Source organism: Pieris rapae, chromosome Z (genome assembly GCF_905147795.1).
Source record: "Pieris rapae chromosome Z, ilPieRapa1.1, whole genome shotgun sequence".
In the NCBI taxonomy this organism is placed as follows: domain Eukaryota; kingdom Metazoa; phylum Arthropoda; class Insecta; order Lepidoptera; family Pieridae; genus Pieris; species Pieris rapae.
Window position 1 is genome coordinate 7,318,525 of NC_059534.1, and position 17,183 is coordinate 7,335,707.

A 17,183-nucleotide genomic window follows, 5' to 3' on the forward strand; every position below is an offset into this window, starting at 1 on the left:
CAACAACAATGATGCAATTTCAATTTTTACTTATGGAAACTTCTCAATGATAACTTGTGAAATGGGAATGTTACTGACATTGATATTCCTAGACGTTCATAGATCTAACAACAATATATTTTTAATCTGAATTAGTTTATGACGACGCGTTGGAATCCAGACACCTAAAAATCGGACTCAAACTCATTGAATCTCATATCTATTGATTTCTCTTTAACATTTATTTAAATTAGAACTGGATTTATTTCATAGACATTTATTGCACAAGAATTAACAACATTGACAATAAACTTGAATTATATGGTATAACGGGCGGACTCTTCCAGGCAACCTAAACAAAGAAAACGGTACATGTACTGACAACGATTTCAATTTAAATTGCGTTTTGGTTTATTGTTAATATCATTTAATTCTTGTGCAATAAGTGAAAATCCAAAAAAAGGGTAGCAAAAGGAAAATACCTGCGCAATACCCTATGTAAATATGTAAAGATACATGTAAATATAATATAGCATAAAAAACCTGTTGTTGACTGTTTACCCGACATCTACGCCGTTTTATTTCGTCCCTTTATGTAAAGAAGAGCGCAATAAAATATTCGCCACCTTGAATCTTAATAATATTTGTTTTTTGTTATTGAAGGCCAGTAAAAATGGTGGTTTATGGCTGGACTATGTACTCGTCGTCGCGAAATTGGATTTTGTTGATAGTGCACTTAAAGAAGCCAATTTGGTTGATTATACGCGTGAATTCATTGAAAACTGTACGATGCATCATTATTATATTAGTTCTAACCAAACGGGTAAGTTTAAACTTTTCTTTTACTATAATTTATTGGCTTATTAAATTTATTTTAAATAGAGCGAACATGATTTTTTATAGTTTTTTGTACTTTATAAGGTCAGCCATTTGTGGCTAATTTTATTGAAAGTTAAAAACCAAGCGCTGCGAAATCTTTATATTTATAAATCTTCTGTGCGTGTTATTGTTATGGATATCCTAAACGGCTGAACCGATTTGTGTGATTACAAGACGATTTGAGAGTGGTAAGAATTACAAATAGATGTTTTTATTGGATTTTGTATTAATTGAGATTTTAATAAATCTTCAATATTATTTAATATAGCAGCGAAATATATTTTTTTTAAATCTTGTGTGCGCGTCATTGTTATGAATTCCCTTAACGGCTAGATTCTAGAGTTTAGTTTAGATGATATGTTATCCATTTTGTATTGATCGTGATATTAACAACTTGGGATTTCTTGAATATTACTTAATATAGCAGCGAAATCTTTACATTTTTAAATCTTGCGTGTGTTTGTTATGCAACTTCTAAACAACTGGATCGATTTATGCGTTTTCAAGTGGATTCCAGAGTGGTTTAGAGTTACAGTTATATTATATTTTTGTATTTTGTATTTATCGTGATTTCAAAAACTAGGGTTTTCTTGAATATTGTTTAATAATTCAACATTTAATATAAACAAATTCTTTAGGATTCTGCCGGGACGCGATGTTCTCAATAACATCTGAGTACAATAGCGGTGCCTTGGCTTGTCTATGTGATTTTATGGGATCAACTGAGTTGGAATGCAATACATTTGGAGGGCAATGTCCATGCAAAAGCAATGTCATTGGTAGAACCTGTAGCTCCTGCCGAACTGGGTACTACGGCTTCCCTAATTGCCTGCCTTGCCACTGCCCGTCTACTGCTATATGCGATGATAACGGTCAGTCACATACATAGAAATCTATAAATCTAGGTTGTTTAAGGTAGTGGGTTGGTGTAAGGTTCTATGGGGATCATTTTATTTTGCATTTAAAGATATATAGGTAAATAGTTGATTCCTCTATTAAGATTCTAGTACGTACATAGTTAATATATTTATAATTTTCACAATTGATATTTTTTTGTTTAAGAGTGAACTAGATATGTATTTAATTAGCCTTATGATAGATTACAAATTATTTTAACAGGCCAATGTATATGCCCGAAGAACGTGGAAGGTGAAAACTGCGATCGTTGCAAACCATACACTTTCAACTTTGATGTACAGCGTGGCTGTGACGATTGTAATTGTAATCCTCTTGGTGTTATCGACAACCAACTGCAATGTGAAGCAGACAGTGGAAATTGCGCGTAAGTAACACTAGATGTGAATGATTTGATGTTTTAGCTCAGATTTGCTTAAAATTCTGAAGAAATGTACGTAGGAATATTTCAATTGCAATTCTTTAAAGAACGGAAACAATAAGCTCTATTGCAATGTCCAAGGCCATCGCTTAACATGTGATTTTCAACATGTGATTTTCGACATGTGATTTTCAACATGTGATTTTCAACATGTGATTTTCAACACGTGATTTTTAGTTAAAATTTACTTAAAATTCTGAAGTAATGTGCGTAAGAATATTTCTGATGCAATTCTTTAAAGAACGAAAAAATAGGTTTATTGCACAAGGCCATAACATAGCATGTGATTTTATAGTTAAAATTTACTTAAAATTCTCGAGTAAAAGGCGTAGGAATATTTCCGATGCAATTATTTAAAGAAAGACAACAATAAGCTCTATTGTAGTATCAATAGGTATCACTTAACAGATGAGACTGATTGCCTCCTATTCTATAAATGTATCATTTATCGTAAAATGAATTTAAAGTATTCAATGCTGCGTATGTATCTTTATCAGGTGCAAAGAAAACGTAATAGGCCGCGTATGTGACCACTGCGTACCGGGACATTATGCATTTCCAGAATGCTTTCGTTGTACTTGTGACCTTGATGGAAGTACTGACGATGTTTGCGACCAGAATACAGCACAGTGCTACTGTAAAAAACACGTTAAGGGTCAGGTATGTATATTGTGATGTGTTAATCAATGTTTTATAGGTCAAAGTAATTATAATAATTAATTGGGAACAAAACAAGTTATATTTATCCTGGGCTCCTTATATGGTGAGAATTGTATTTCAGGAGCTTTTGTGTTTACCAATTTTAATTATAGATGGCAGTATCTTGACGAGACAAAAATATGTTAATTGCATGGAAAAGTTATGAGAAACTTTGTACTTGTTATCTGTTCGGTTATTTATAGTTTATTTATTTAGTAGTGGCCTGTCCCGACTGCGTAGTTTTTAAATGCATTATAGATATTATGTTATAGCTTATATAAGTCATGTGTGTTGTATACTAAATAGCTAAACAGATTTTGACGGTTTCTAAGTTTATTTGAGTATAGTTTACATTTAAAATTCGATTTTTGTTATATTTAAGGCTTGGTACAGGATACGTGGGGTCCGCTACTAAATATATGTTGGGTTCTAATGGTTAAAGGATTCTTCAAATCAGTTTGGTTTTGGAGTCAGTTCAAAGATACAAGCAATGTTTTCTTAATAGAATTTTATTTTACTTTAATTTCCCGATGCTCTTGATTCATTCATTGTGATGAAATTTTGAAGATATACGAGTTTGGCATTATCATATTTAAAATTTACTTAATAACATTATAATCATAAATGATAAGTCATAGTTTTACCCTTTACAACCAGTTCCAAGGCCCGTATTCCAAGTTGTATAACCATCGATTTAAGTTTTAATACGAGATTTAAGTCAAGAATAAATTCTAAAAATGTCTGATATCAGAACTCTAAAATATTCCAAATCGCACTTGTATTTTTTATAGTTTTCTGCTTTCTTCTGATTATTAATATATTTTATGTTTTTGCTAAGTTCCGGTTCTGTTTATTTACGGTAGTAGAAAATATTTATAAAACTTTTTAGACATAGACATCATTATGTATGAATCTTTGATGACGAGAAGATGAGATATTAGATGAATGGCACTCGTTAGATCCATATAAGTCTAGTCTTTTTATATATTTTCGCAGGATATAAAATAAAATATTGTGAAATTAATTAAAATCAACATACATTGAAAAAAACTGCACAAATAAATAAATATATATCGATACTTCAATAGATCAATACTTCTTCAGATTCGTTCAGACGCAAGTAGCATTATAGTTTCAGCGGGAAAAAACATTTTGGAATAAATAGAGTAGCAATCTGATTTCAATGTATTTATTCTCTGGAGATATTTGATCTGAGAGACGTCTTTGAATACGGACCTTATTTCCTAGATAGAAATTAATCTATAGATATAGATAATAGTAATAGATAATAGTAATAGAGCAGTGTTGGCCTAGTGGCTTCAGCGTGCGACTTTCATACCTGAGAACTTATTAAGATAATAATTATTTTTTACACATTGCTTAAAGGCCTGTGATACGTGTAAAGAGGAGTACTTCAACCTTCAACCTGAAAACCCTGAAGGATGCACCAAATGCTACTGCTTTGGAAGAACCACCAGATGTTCCAGTTCTTACTTATCCTGGGCAGAGGTAAATACATTTATAATGGAAACATCTATTTTATTTGAAGTTTTTATTTACTAGGCTTCTATGTAATGAAGTAATTTAATATTCTCATCAAATCAGTTTTGATGAAAATGAAATAAGGGGGTGTCATGGATACGGCCCTGTGTTGTTCATGAATACTAATGTAATTCAGTTGTATAATAATCATATATATTTATCAATAGGTTTTAATACAAAAGAATATTTCAGATCAACGGGATGTCCGATTGGTATTTGGCGAATGTCGAAGCTAACAGGACATTGAATATATTCTCGTTGACGATTTCTCCAACCATCCTTAACGACTCTGTGATTGGCGCGGAACTCGTCAGCAACGATGATGGCTCTCAAAAAGTTGTCTATTTTGGAGCACCGGACTACTATTTAGGTAGCGTTTATTTTGTATTCGCCACATATATCTTTAAATCAGTTAATCTTATATATATATAATATATATAAATTTATTAAGTAAAATTAATTAATTAAGTATAATTAATTAAGTTAGATGTAAAAGGAAGAGACTGGCTGCCCACAACACAGGGAATCCTAGTGTGGGGGCCAGAGCACTCTACTTTATAGTAACAATTATTGTATTTTGTGTCTAATAAAGTTATTTCTTTCTTTCTTTCTTTCTTTCTTAATATATATATTTCTTGTGTGCGTGTGTATGTGACTGAACTCCTCCTAAACGACTGGACCGATTTAGACGAAATTTTTTGTGTGTGTTCAAGGGGATCTGGGAATGGTTTAGATTCACAATTTTGTCCGCTGGACAATGTTTTTTTAATTAATTTTCAATTTATTAGTTGTTGTTGATTTTGGAAAGATTTACATTGGATCCGACAGACGGCGCTACCATCGCAGTGTCAAATTTTAAATAATATTCGAATTTTAATTTTAGTCTGTCCCGAAATTTAAAAAAAGTTTTGTTATCATTGTGTTATATCGTGTGTGACCATGTGCTGGATCGTTAGATATTGTCATAACATTTGAATAATAATTTTCATCAAAATGGCTTATTAAAAATTGAAATTTTGAAATTAAAGACGTGTAGTGACCGCTAGTATATCTATAAAACTTATTAAACAAATTTAATAATCCCCAGGCAAACGTCTAACATCCTACGGCGGGTATCTAACATACTCCATTTTCTACACGAGCCGAGAGGATGGTCACGCTATTGCGGCAGCTGATGTAATAATTGGTGGTTCAAATAACTACATTGTACACAACAGCATCGAACAACCGCCATCTCTTGAAAACTGGCTTCATAGTGTCAGGATGTCTGAGGATGAATTCACGAATCTAGACGGATCTGCCGTCACAAGGGATCAGTTTATGAATGTCCTGGCCAACATTACAAGTATTTACATCAGGGCAACGTATTGGCACGAAGCTTTTACTACCAGGTATTATTAAAGTTATTAATTGTAGATTAATTATTAAATCAAGCAAAACGCTACGCTAGAAACTCAAGAGTTACAATGTTAAGACAGCAATGACATCAGTATTATTATTAAAAACCAGTGGCGCTACATAACCTTCTGGGCGGATTTGCCAATCGCTCGCACCATGAAGAAAACATCGTGAATAGACCGGCAATTGCAAGCATTATGATTATTTAAAACGCCGCTCCCTCCGTTCTTTCATAGATGAACTTGATTTTAATTTCAGGCTGATCGGTGTGACATTAGACGTTGGCGTAGAAGAATACGCAGAAGCAGACAGAAGAGCGACTTCGGTAGAGGAGTGCCAATGTCCTAAGGCATATCGGGGTCTCTCTTGTGAACAATGTGCTGAGGGGTATTACAGACTTAGCACCGGCCCTCATGCTGGCTTCTGTGTCCCGTGCCAGTGCAATGGGCACTCCAAAGAATGTGACGTCAATACTGGAGTGTGTTTGGTAAGTCCTTGTATACATTTTTATTATTGGCGTATTAATATTTACATACGCATAGTTAGTAGTATATAAGTTTCTTAAATTACGCTGTGTGTGACGTAATGACTTCTAAACGGTTATTATATATATGTATACATATTGTTACGAAATTGGGTTGACTGAAGTGTTTTTAAATCTTTCAACTAGTTAGAGAAGTTTTCACCATGGAAACGTGGTTTATGGCCGTTTTGGTAGTGGACTTATTACTAATTAGATTACATATTAGAAAATTGTAATTTGCATAAAGTTACCTTCGTCTTCAGGAGAAACATTTTCTCAGGCTGATTCAAAGCAAGTGCAGTGTAACAGATTTTATTTAAAACCCAGATTCAGGTATGTTCAGGAGTGGTTATACACATTTTATGAAGAATTATTTTAGATTGAACTTTCTAGAACGGATTAATACGCGATAGAGAGAGAAGATCGGAATCTTCTCGAAGCGATAAAGTTCTAGAACGCCGTGCCTCAAGGATGCTGGGATATGCGAAAAAGATAGAGTCCGTACGTTCTAGAATTGTGCGATAATGACAAAACATCAGGTCCACAGTGTCTATCCTGTCTAGAAAGTTCTCGACCATCATTCAAGGTTATTGTGAAAGTGCGTAACAGATAGATTAACATTGAAGAGATAAAGTGCGAATAGTGAAGTGCTTAAGTGTTTTTTTTTATTTTTTATTTTACTCTACTGCCATCGTGCCCAGGGGCTTTAGATATCTCACAATTTTTTTAGTGCCAAAATGTTAAGTGCGCGTAGTTGTAGTCATTAGTGATGGAATTGTGTGTAATTAGTGTATGTTTGCGCGTAATTTGTGTCTCATTAGTGTAATTAAAATCTTTGTTATTGTATTGAATAAATAAACTGTTGAGGAGATCTACGCCGATTTCTATAGGATCCCCTAGTGCGTAGCAATATTTAAAATATAATTTTCATATATCAAATATAATCAACAAACTAAAATCACTTATAGGCAGATTTTGGTCAACTTTATTTAATTTATTTTATATTGTTTAGTCAATCCACATTTATTTTCAAGCCATCTTTAAGAGTATATCTAATTGAAATATGGGGTACAGCATGCAGAAACAAACATGAAAAAACTACAAAATAATTAATAAAATCACTATTTAGATTTAAAAAATTAACACAGACTTTAACATGCCATTCCTCAGGAGTGTACTGACAACACAATGGGTGACCACTGCGAACAATGTATCGAAGGATATCATGGAGATGCAACTATTGGCACACCGCGTGACTGTTTGATCTGTGCTTGTCCAATGCCATATATCTCCAACAAGTAAGTTTTTTTCTGATACATGTGTCTTTAAAAGGCATCATGGAACATTGTCTAGCTTAAAACTAATAAGTAATTTAAGTTTATCCTAATTTACTAATAAAAAATATATCTCCAAGAAGTACACATATATAACAGCAACGGCTTTAATCATTTATTTAGCGACTGTATAAGCTTTGCTTTTGCTTTGTCTTGAAAGCTTTTATTGCTCTATGGAATATACCAAAATATTATAAATATGTACTTTATAATAAATCGATATGTAATAGCATAATCTTACTATTTTATTTAAAATGAATTATTTTTTTTGTTCGAATATTTAGGGTTAGACACAGAAGGCTGCCGACCGTTTTAATTTTTTTTTTATATAAATGTATCCATATTAATAATTTATCAAAATACATTGCTTAATATCGAAATAAACTTGTATTTCTAAAGAAAATATGAATTGTGGTATGTTTTGACGTGACAATGTCTTACAATTCGATGGAGCCGGCTGCACGCACGAAAAAACATGCGGCGTTACCTCAGTCTGAGGCGTTCCATTTAAGGCTTGAAGTGTAAGCGAGAGTGCGGAACGTGCGACAAAGAGGCTCAATCGGCCTGCCCGTTTGGCAGTGTTCGTTCAATCAAAAATTGACATAATTCTATTTATGAACAAATAAATGTAACTTGATCAAGTTAATTGTGATTTCAACGTTGCTCCTTCTCTATATCCATACAAAATATCAAACAAATAAAATATAAATTTTCTTTTGAAAATGCAACCATTTCAACATTATTTTCTTATATTATTATGACTAACTAACTAACTATCGTCAGTAAACCGAATTTACAGTCAACCGATGTTTATTTTTTCAGTTTCGCCATTGGCTGTGACCTAAGTGAGAATGGATCTCTAATATCCTGTGTCTGCAAGCCTGGTTATGGAGGAGCTCGTTGTCAGTTCTGCGCGGCCGGTTACTATGGCAACCCAGAAGAAATTGGTACAAAAATATTCCTTAGTAAAAATTTACGCACTTAATATTCTCATGTTTTGTGGTAATGGGATGAAATCATTTATACATTTACGTTAAATATAAATATCTGTTTTTTTTTTAAATAGGCGATTACTGCAAGCCGTGCAACTGTTCTGGCAATATCAACACCAACGATCCGAGCTCGTGTGACAGCGTTTCAGGAGATTGCCTGAAATGTGTTAACAACACTGCTGGAGCCGCTTGCAACCTTTGCGCGCCTGGATTCTTTGGAGATGCTATTTTCTCTAAAAATTGTACCGGTAATAAGAAAATTTTATTATATCATTGCAGCATTAAAGATATCGTAATCTTTGCAGTTACGAAGAGTAGTCATAAATAATAACCTCAGTCCATTGACTGAGTCTGAGACGCTAAATGATAAATTTAATATTTAATTATGTTAATTAAAAAAAGGGCAATGTGAAATTTTTTTCGTTCTTATAAAAAAAGAATTTAAAAAGAATCTATAATGTAAAGTTAATGGGATTAGGGGAAAACAATCAAATACCTTTTTAATGATTAAAATCCCAAATTTCCTTTATAGCATGCGTATGCGACGAATTCGGAATGGAGCATTGTGATCCGACAACTGGTACGTGTGTTTGTCGGACTGGTGTGATTGGCCCGACTTGTGACCAATGTGCCCCTAACCACTGGGGTCTGAATTCTGGACAGGGATGTACGCCATGCGACTGCGCACTTGCTTCTGAAGCCGCACAGTGTGATGATAACACCGGACAATGCAGGTCAGTATTAATAAGCTTCTTGAATTCATGTGATTAAAAATCAATGAAGGATATAGTGATTTCGTATATGATATAGACGGAGGAGAAACAATAAATTTTATTATAAGTTTTTTTTAACTACTTTTGTTTCTTCTACTAAGAAAAATAATTGTCTCTTGGCGGAAGGCTAGCGCGACCCCAAGTATCCAATGGTATTTTTGTTTTTATGAAAGGTTGAAAGCGCTTTGGTTTAATTTTGTACTGAGAGCAATGTTCATTCGAACGTAGGATAGAAGCACACTTTTTATGGGCGCTCTGAATACACAGTTTCCGCGACCCTAAATTCAAACGTAGGCCTAACTCAAAAATAACCAACAAGAAACAAAAGAGAGCGAGAGAGATATACATTACTCCATCATATTTTAAGTACAAGAGCAAGAGAGATGGCGGTATTCAAGACATTTAGGAATATAAAGAGTGCCTTGAACACATTGCACCGGACGCATTTTTGTCTGTTCCATAGATAATTTATTTTACGTGATTCTCTTGTTAGTAATAATTGTTATAATGAATTTGTTTATAGATGTGCTAAAGGTGTTACTGGAAAACATTGTGACCAGTGTGCTGCTGGTTATTGGAACTACACTAGACATGGATGTGATCGTAAGTTGATTTAATAATTTATATATATTATTATTATTTATTGTATATTAGTATGTATTTAAGCTTTCACTACTATTACATTTTTTTAAAGTAGTGAAACAAGTTATAGTCTTTTCGTTAATCTCGTATACAAAAATTTATGCCTGAATATTTTCTTTTGTCTTTTAAACACCACAGTAAATTAAAAAAAATGTCTGTTAATGGTGTGTGATAAAAAGTATTTATTAGTATTAGCCTTTGGTCATATTATATTCAAATCAGTAACACGTATTAGTTAGTAACACGCTAAGCATTTTACGGTGTACTTAATTGGATTACCGGTCCGTAGTGACGCTGTATGGTTAATTTTTTTATAGACAACAAGGTTTTCTTTTCTTCTGGTAGAGATTTGGGTTAAGGACATGCTGGTGGAGCATTTGTTCAGTAGTGTTTCGAATGTAGACCTCAGGGTTCGATACTCGCAGGAATAAAATTCGAGGCCAATTTATCGAATTATTATTTAATTCTATTCCCTTTTAATAATAATATTAATTTCCCAACAGATTGTAATTGCAACACTGGTTATTCGGTTGGCTTCATGTGCAATGCTACAGGACAGTGTGAATGCTTGCCTGGTGTTATTGGAGAGAAATGTGACCGCTGTCCAGAAAGGTAATCTTTACTGTAGCTATAATTTTCAGAGAAGATAATTATAAAGTTGAATAAAGAATACTATTGAGCCTAAAGTCTAACTACCTAAAGCATCAAAATTTAAATAATTCATTTTATTGAAGTTGTACTTCTTTTGGCGCGATGGAGAAAAATGATGAGAGTGAATTTTTACAATAAAACCAAAATTCTACATCGTAAAGTTAGGTCTAGGTGGCATGGAAATCGATAACTATGTTCAAGTTGTATATTCTAGTATTTTTATATTTAGAACACGTGTTTCGTAACAGTACAATTAAACAGTGAGAATAAATAAATATTATTTTGGTGTTTTTAAATCAATTTCATATACGACTGTGATAGTATTTACTAAAAATTTATTTATTTAAATAAAATCTTTTTGATAATTTTAATATTTATCGTTAATCACTACTGCATTTCAGTTATTTTTTTTCCATACGCCAAAGAAGTATAACTTTCTGTTTTTATACGGTTTAATTAATTATAATACACATTTGATCATTTTATTAGGACACAATCATATGTCAATTATCTAAGTAATCTTACAACTATGCATACATATAAAATTAAACCCATTTACAAAGCCAATCAGATTACGTTGGTAATCAAAATATTTTCTATATTACAGAAAGTTATGTCGATTAAGAACATTAATTTATAAGATAAAATAAAATATTTTCCTCTCGCTTATATAATGCAAGCTCAAGCTTAGATAATGTGGAATATATCAAAATCTTCATAAATTGTATTGGAATTAGCTGAAACCCGGAACATTGCCGAATTACGCAGATAATACGCGTTATTTTGAATTTTTAACTAATCTTGTTTCTCTATTCGTGCTTTAGATGGGTGCTCATACCACAAGAAGGCTGCTTAGAATGCGACTCGTGCACGGATGCTTTACTGACATCTGTAGAAAACATGAGAGATCGTTTGGCAAATGAGACGCTTGAGTTTAAGGTTCGTATAATATTTAAGAGGGCGCGAATCTATAGAGATGTTCTTGAAAATCGAATATATAGTATATTGTGCAGTCACACAGAAACAAGAGTGTCGTATAGATTGAATATGTTTTAATCAATATAAAATTGATAATTTTGATGAATTTGTATTATTTTAATTATGATACTTGGTAACTGTATTTTGATTGCATAAAACACTCCTTTAATTAATAATTTAAAGAGAAGTAGGTGGTAGGAGATAACCTGGTCGCAGACGTAATTTTTCCAAAGAATCTTCAGCAATAGTTAGTTCATGAATCGAGCCATTGTTTAGAAGTGCGGAACCCAAAACTAAAGTATAAGAAGATAATAATATATATGTTTGTTCATTCATTATAAATATTTGAATGAATTATTGTTTACAGGACAAAGCCGATTCCTTCTTTACGACACAACGTTTGAATTACATATCGAATCAAACGGAGCAATTGAGACCAAAACTAGCCGAACTAAAGAATATTGATTTAGTCGAGGTGACATCTGGCGTTAAAACTTTGGAGAACAGCGCCAAGAATCTTCTAAGATCCGTAAGTTATCGTAACTTTTTAGTTAAAGATCAGTTTAAAAAAAATAAGCAAAAATTTCTACATTGTGTAGTTTGTTGTTGATAGTGTTTGGTAAAATAAAAATAAAAAAACACGAATTTTGAAACAAAGATCGTTTTCATGGCTTAATGAATTATATGAAATAAATGAAGGAGGGAAAATCCCCGACCATTCTGACGGAAGGAGGCCCCAGTGGCTAAGGTCGTTTTGGGTATGTTTCGCAGTAAAGTAGTTAAACCAGAGACTTAATCGAATCTCTACACATGTAATTAAGACCGAAATTCAATTCAGTCGGTAAAGTGCCGTCTGACAAGTGACTGAACGAAACGTATGACGAATATAACCATGTATGAAACAAAGCACAGAACTCCCAAGCTCTCATTTCTTCACGATCACAACGAAATAATCATGGCGGAGTCGACAACATTCTTACAATTTGAAACAAAACCTCTAAATAATCGTAATCAGCTGTTGTCGTGACCGACATCTTGTTTTACATTATCAATCAACACACTGGCTTTCGGTCAGAAAGTTAAACGTTTTTGACGCTGCTTTATTGAAATTAAAATGCTAGCGACTTGATTGAATATCGATCTTAATAAACTGTCTAGAGATTCAATTAACTCTCTGATTTAACAACTTTACTGCGACATATGCGCTACTCATCATCATCATCGTACTGATTGCAGTACGCGTCGCTACATAATATTAGATTAATCTTACTATAAAATTGGAATCTGTATTTAGACGAGATTATTGAATTTTCAAGTGTGATGTGTGTGATGTGTGTGTGTGAAACTTCCACTTTTCCACTTAGCCTATCAATGGTTAAATACGGAACTTTTAAGCGTCCTTATCCTTGAAAGCTATTATAAATATAAAACTGCTCTTTAGGCCGAATTCGCTGCAACGGATAGTGACAAACAAATATCAAGGGCGGATGAACTCGCTGCTTACGCTGAGCAAATATTATCATCGGTTCGGCAAAATAGTGATAAAGCCAAAGAGACGGTTGCACATGTGGCAGAACTTGCAACTGGACTTGAGTTAAGCCAACAACCGAAAGTTGATAGCGCCGTGACAGAAGCCAAACAAATTAAAAACGATATTGCTGGTGAGTTTTAGTTAAATATTTTTTTCAATATGTCAAGTGAACCATGAAGCATTCTTAATGTTTTTTAATATGCATGATGATTAGAAAGAGTGGTGATTTTGTGAACATCGTCGTAAATAAGTGTAAATGTTACCAATATAAATAAATAAATTGATTTGATTTATATAACGATAAATAAATGTTGGTAAAATATTTAAAAGTATTCAACCGTTGTTCTTCAAAACGTAAGAAATGTTCTCTAATTCCTTTTAAGGTGACTTGAAAAAAAATTGTATCCATACCTCCCTTTATTTGTCAATTTTATTAACACAAATTGATTATTTAGCTAAAGATCTAAAACCAAAGGAAGAGCAAGCACTCAACGCATTCACCAACGCAACAGAACAAATAGAAAGAATGCACTTATTCGTGGAGCCCGTTAATGAACATGCTAAGGTAACTATTTCTTGATTATTTACTATAATATTATATGTACCTTACCTTATAGAAATCTCTTAAATGAGGAACATATTATTATTACGTTAGTCTATTGCTATGGTCCGTTTTTGCCCGTTGAGTAAATTGACAAAAGTTCTACTAGTTAGTGCATATTATAATTAGTGAATATCTATTTATTCATTTTTATTGCATATGCATACTTGTTGGCCTGTTAAGATTATGCTGTTTTTTCTATAATAAACTTTAGAAAAATGTTGATACTTATACAAATCCATAAATAGTAGAAGAAATTGGTTATTAAATCGCTATGTTTTTTAGTAGTAAAGTAATAATTTATAAACTTAGTGATAATTCGTTTGCTCAGGCAAGAGAAGATATTTGAATAATCGTTCTTCATATATTTATACCGCCTCAAAGTTTGCGAAAGTATATGTTGCAGCCAACTAGTTTAATTAGCCATTCAATCAACAGCCTAGCCTCTTATTTACACATTTAGGAGCCTGAAAGATGTTACACTAGTTAAACGGCGCTGTTTAGTTAAAAGGCTAGGCGGTTCATTGACCGCCCTATTAAGCTAGTTGACTGCGACATATATATTTCGCAGCTTACCCAACAGTTCTACTTTCGCGATAAAACTTTTTTTTTAACCGAATTAAATTTTAAATAAGTTTTTCAACGTGATAAGAGATTGTTAGTTACACCTTTTAAGATGTAGTAGTAAATGCAATCAAATGACTTGTTTGTAGGAATTCTCGAAAACTGTTAACGCAACTAACAAGGTGAAGGATAATTTGGACGATATATTGCAATATATTGACATAGCACAGAACAAGGCATCTGAAGCTGAAAAGCTAAATGATAAAAACAAGTAAGTGTCTCAATTGTAAACCTTCTCTGTGTGTGTTTGAAATTTAATTGCTTAGCGGTTCGACCAATTTTGTTGAATTTTTGTATGTTCGAGTGGATTATAGGATAGTTTTGATGAACATTATTTACATGTAAGATTTTTATAAATACATATTAAGAAAAAATATTTCAAAAATTTGGATTTGCGAAAAGGTTCTGGTATTTTTTAATTATTAGGGTTGTAGAATCTTTATTTCTGTTACAACTCTTTCTTTTACACAGAAACAGTTATACAATCAAAATCTACTACTAAGGGTCTTTTTTAGGGCCAATTAAGTTGTAATTAAGTACCACAATACAATAGAATTCAGCCGGGATTTTTGTCATTGTAACCGTATATGTTCAAAATGTTGTCATAAACACTTTTGACTGGATTGAACACAACAATTACACAACACAATTATATAACAACAATGCATAAATAAGTATAATAAATGGAAAGAAAGAATTGTCAGATATAAAGCACGCCAAAGAGACGTTGTTTATTAAAACCATACCAAAAAAACTACTATGTTATTGAAAAAAATAAAAACGCGCGATTGTTCCATATAATTTTTATGTATTTGTGTTTACATGTATAGGAACATTGTTTCAGACATTCAAAGTTCGGTAACAAAGTGATGTCGGTTACAAAATTGAACGGGGCCGCTATGAAAGATCTCATTGATGCTGCGTTAGACATAAACAATGCTACGTACTATAATGTACTGATGCGAGGTGTGTTACAAAACTTAAGCAATGTGTTGGGGGACTTGAACAATACAAAGGAGACCATGGAAACAACTTTGGAAGAAATTGACGACGATATGCCTGAACTTGAAAATTTGACCAGTGTGGCTTTAACACACGCAAGCAAATTGAGGACAACGGTAAGAAGAAAATTCTAAAGTGTATAGGAGATTTGAATTTACATGTGATTATTTTTAACTAGGTTTTACTACTGGATAAACTGAGATCTGGTTATGTAGTCTTTAACTGGCCTTAAGGCCAGTCTGATAAAAAATAGGTTTTACATCGTGTATATGTCGCCGCCAACTACCTTAATTAGCCGTTCAATGGATAGCCTAGCCTTTTAACTAGACGGCGCCGTTTAACTAGCGGCCTGAAAGATATTAAGCCGTTACATCTAATAAACTGGCTGGCTAATGCTTAGGCCATTCGTATGATAGAGTAATTATTGCGTAGTGTGATGGTGGTAAAGTAATTTTAAAATATTTTTTACTGTACAATCTTAAATATGCAACATTTTAGGCTGACAGCCTCCGAGCATTGGCAGAACGTGAGAATAACAACACTCGCACACAACATGCATACAGTGCCGCATCAGCTTACAAATCTATCGTTCAAGAGATTGCCGACGCTAAAGAGGCTGCCGAGGAGGCAGAAGCCGCTATCGACAACGCTACAAGCATTGTAAGACAATAATTTTATATGAAATCATCCTAATTGTACCATTATAGAATACTACTATCCTAGCGATTTTAATTAGAGACCAAAAATAAAAACTAAATTGCTTATATTGACCGAAAATGGTGAGGTTCTATATTTTAACACTTATTTTTCTTTTTTTAATTGTCTCGGCACAAAATCATCTATTAACATTTCCATCTAGGATCACTTAAGGCTAATAAATATTTTTTTTTAAATTAAACTAGTCTAATCTAATAAAAATGATATTTATTTTAATAAAGCATTCAATAACACTACTTATAGTCCATTCAGAGGACAGTCTGTTGTTGTGTACCTTTTCCACATACACACTAATTCCCTAACTCAAATGACTATAACCTTTTCAATCTTCTCACTAGGCCCGTGTCAAGAAGTTGAATAGCCCCGATATTCAGATAAAATTTTAGTTACAAATGCAAGTGAAGCCTTCAAGTTTTTTAGCGTATTGAGTATTAAATTACTAATAAGACATTATAGTATATAAATAGTATATAAATAAGACGGCCTCCTGCCCGTTTGCCCCCTGTTCTATTAAAAAAAAGACATACTGTTCAATACTCTACCATATTAAAGTTAATTAACATTTTTTAGAACGATGACTTAAACGAAAAAGTACTACCAGCTCGAGACCGATCCTTTACTTTATCAGAGAGGGCTTCAAAGGCATTGCTTATGGTCGAACAAATTCTAAGGCCTAATTTGACTCAGGCTGAAGCGAAATTAAAGAATGCTACTACGGTATTGAACTACGCTGATGATCAGGATAATGCTGTACAACTGTAAGTGGTTTAATTTTTAATTAAATTGTCAATTTTATTTATTTATTTCGTACTTTACATAAATTGTATATATTTACCCAAATATATAATACATGTATACAAAAACGTTCAAAGATTTACCGAAATTTAGAACGAAAATATCAATTAATAATATTAAATACACTTAACTAAGTAGTACTAAATTCGCCTGTGTCATGGCGTGAAAGTAAGGGTATGTAGGTGCG

The 17,183-nt window shown here is 32.8% G+C and overlaps 1 protein-coding gene across 1 annotated transcript in view; it reads left to right on the forward strand.

Annotated features, from left to right (window-relative positions):
- LOC110999452 (laminin subunit alpha) overlaps positions 1-17,183 on the forward strand; it is a 47,400-nt gene that overhangs the window by 17,323 nt on the left and 12,894 nt on the right. Inside the window, exons 24-45 of the mRNA XM_045633962.1 lie at positions 643-802; positions 1,497-1,730; positions 1,978-2,140; positions 2,692-2,854; positions 4,280-4,402; positions 4,628-4,805; positions 5,523-5,826; positions 6,092-6,320; positions 7,527-7,654; positions 8,513-8,637; positions 8,757-8,930; positions 9,215-9,416; positions 9,979-10,058; positions 10,601-10,709; positions 11,573-11,687; positions 12,094-12,255; positions 13,168-13,387; positions 13,713-13,822; positions 14,572-14,693; positions 15,327-15,600; positions 15,983-16,144; positions 16,772-16,959. Coding sequence (XP_045489918.1) covers positions 643-802; positions 1,497-1,730; positions 1,978-2,140; positions 2,692-2,854; positions 4,280-4,402; positions 4,628-4,805; positions 5,523-5,826; positions 6,092-6,320; positions 7,527-7,654; positions 8,513-8,637; positions 8,757-8,930; positions 9,215-9,416; positions 9,979-10,058; positions 10,601-10,709; positions 11,573-11,687; positions 12,094-12,255; positions 13,168-13,387; positions 13,713-13,822; positions 14,572-14,693; positions 15,327-15,600; positions 15,983-16,144; positions 16,772-16,959 — 3,725 coding nt within the window. The remainder of the gene's footprint in view (positions 1-642; positions 803-1,496; positions 1,731-1,977; positions 2,141-2,691; positions 2,855-4,279; positions 4,403-4,627; positions 4,806-5,522; positions 5,827-6,091; positions 6,321-7,526; positions 7,655-8,512; positions 8,638-8,756; positions 8,931-9,214; positions 9,417-9,978; positions 10,059-10,600; positions 10,710-11,572; positions 11,688-12,093; positions 12,256-13,167; positions 13,388-13,712; positions 13,823-14,571; positions 14,694-15,326; positions 15,601-15,982; positions 16,145-16,771; positions 16,960-17,183) is intronic.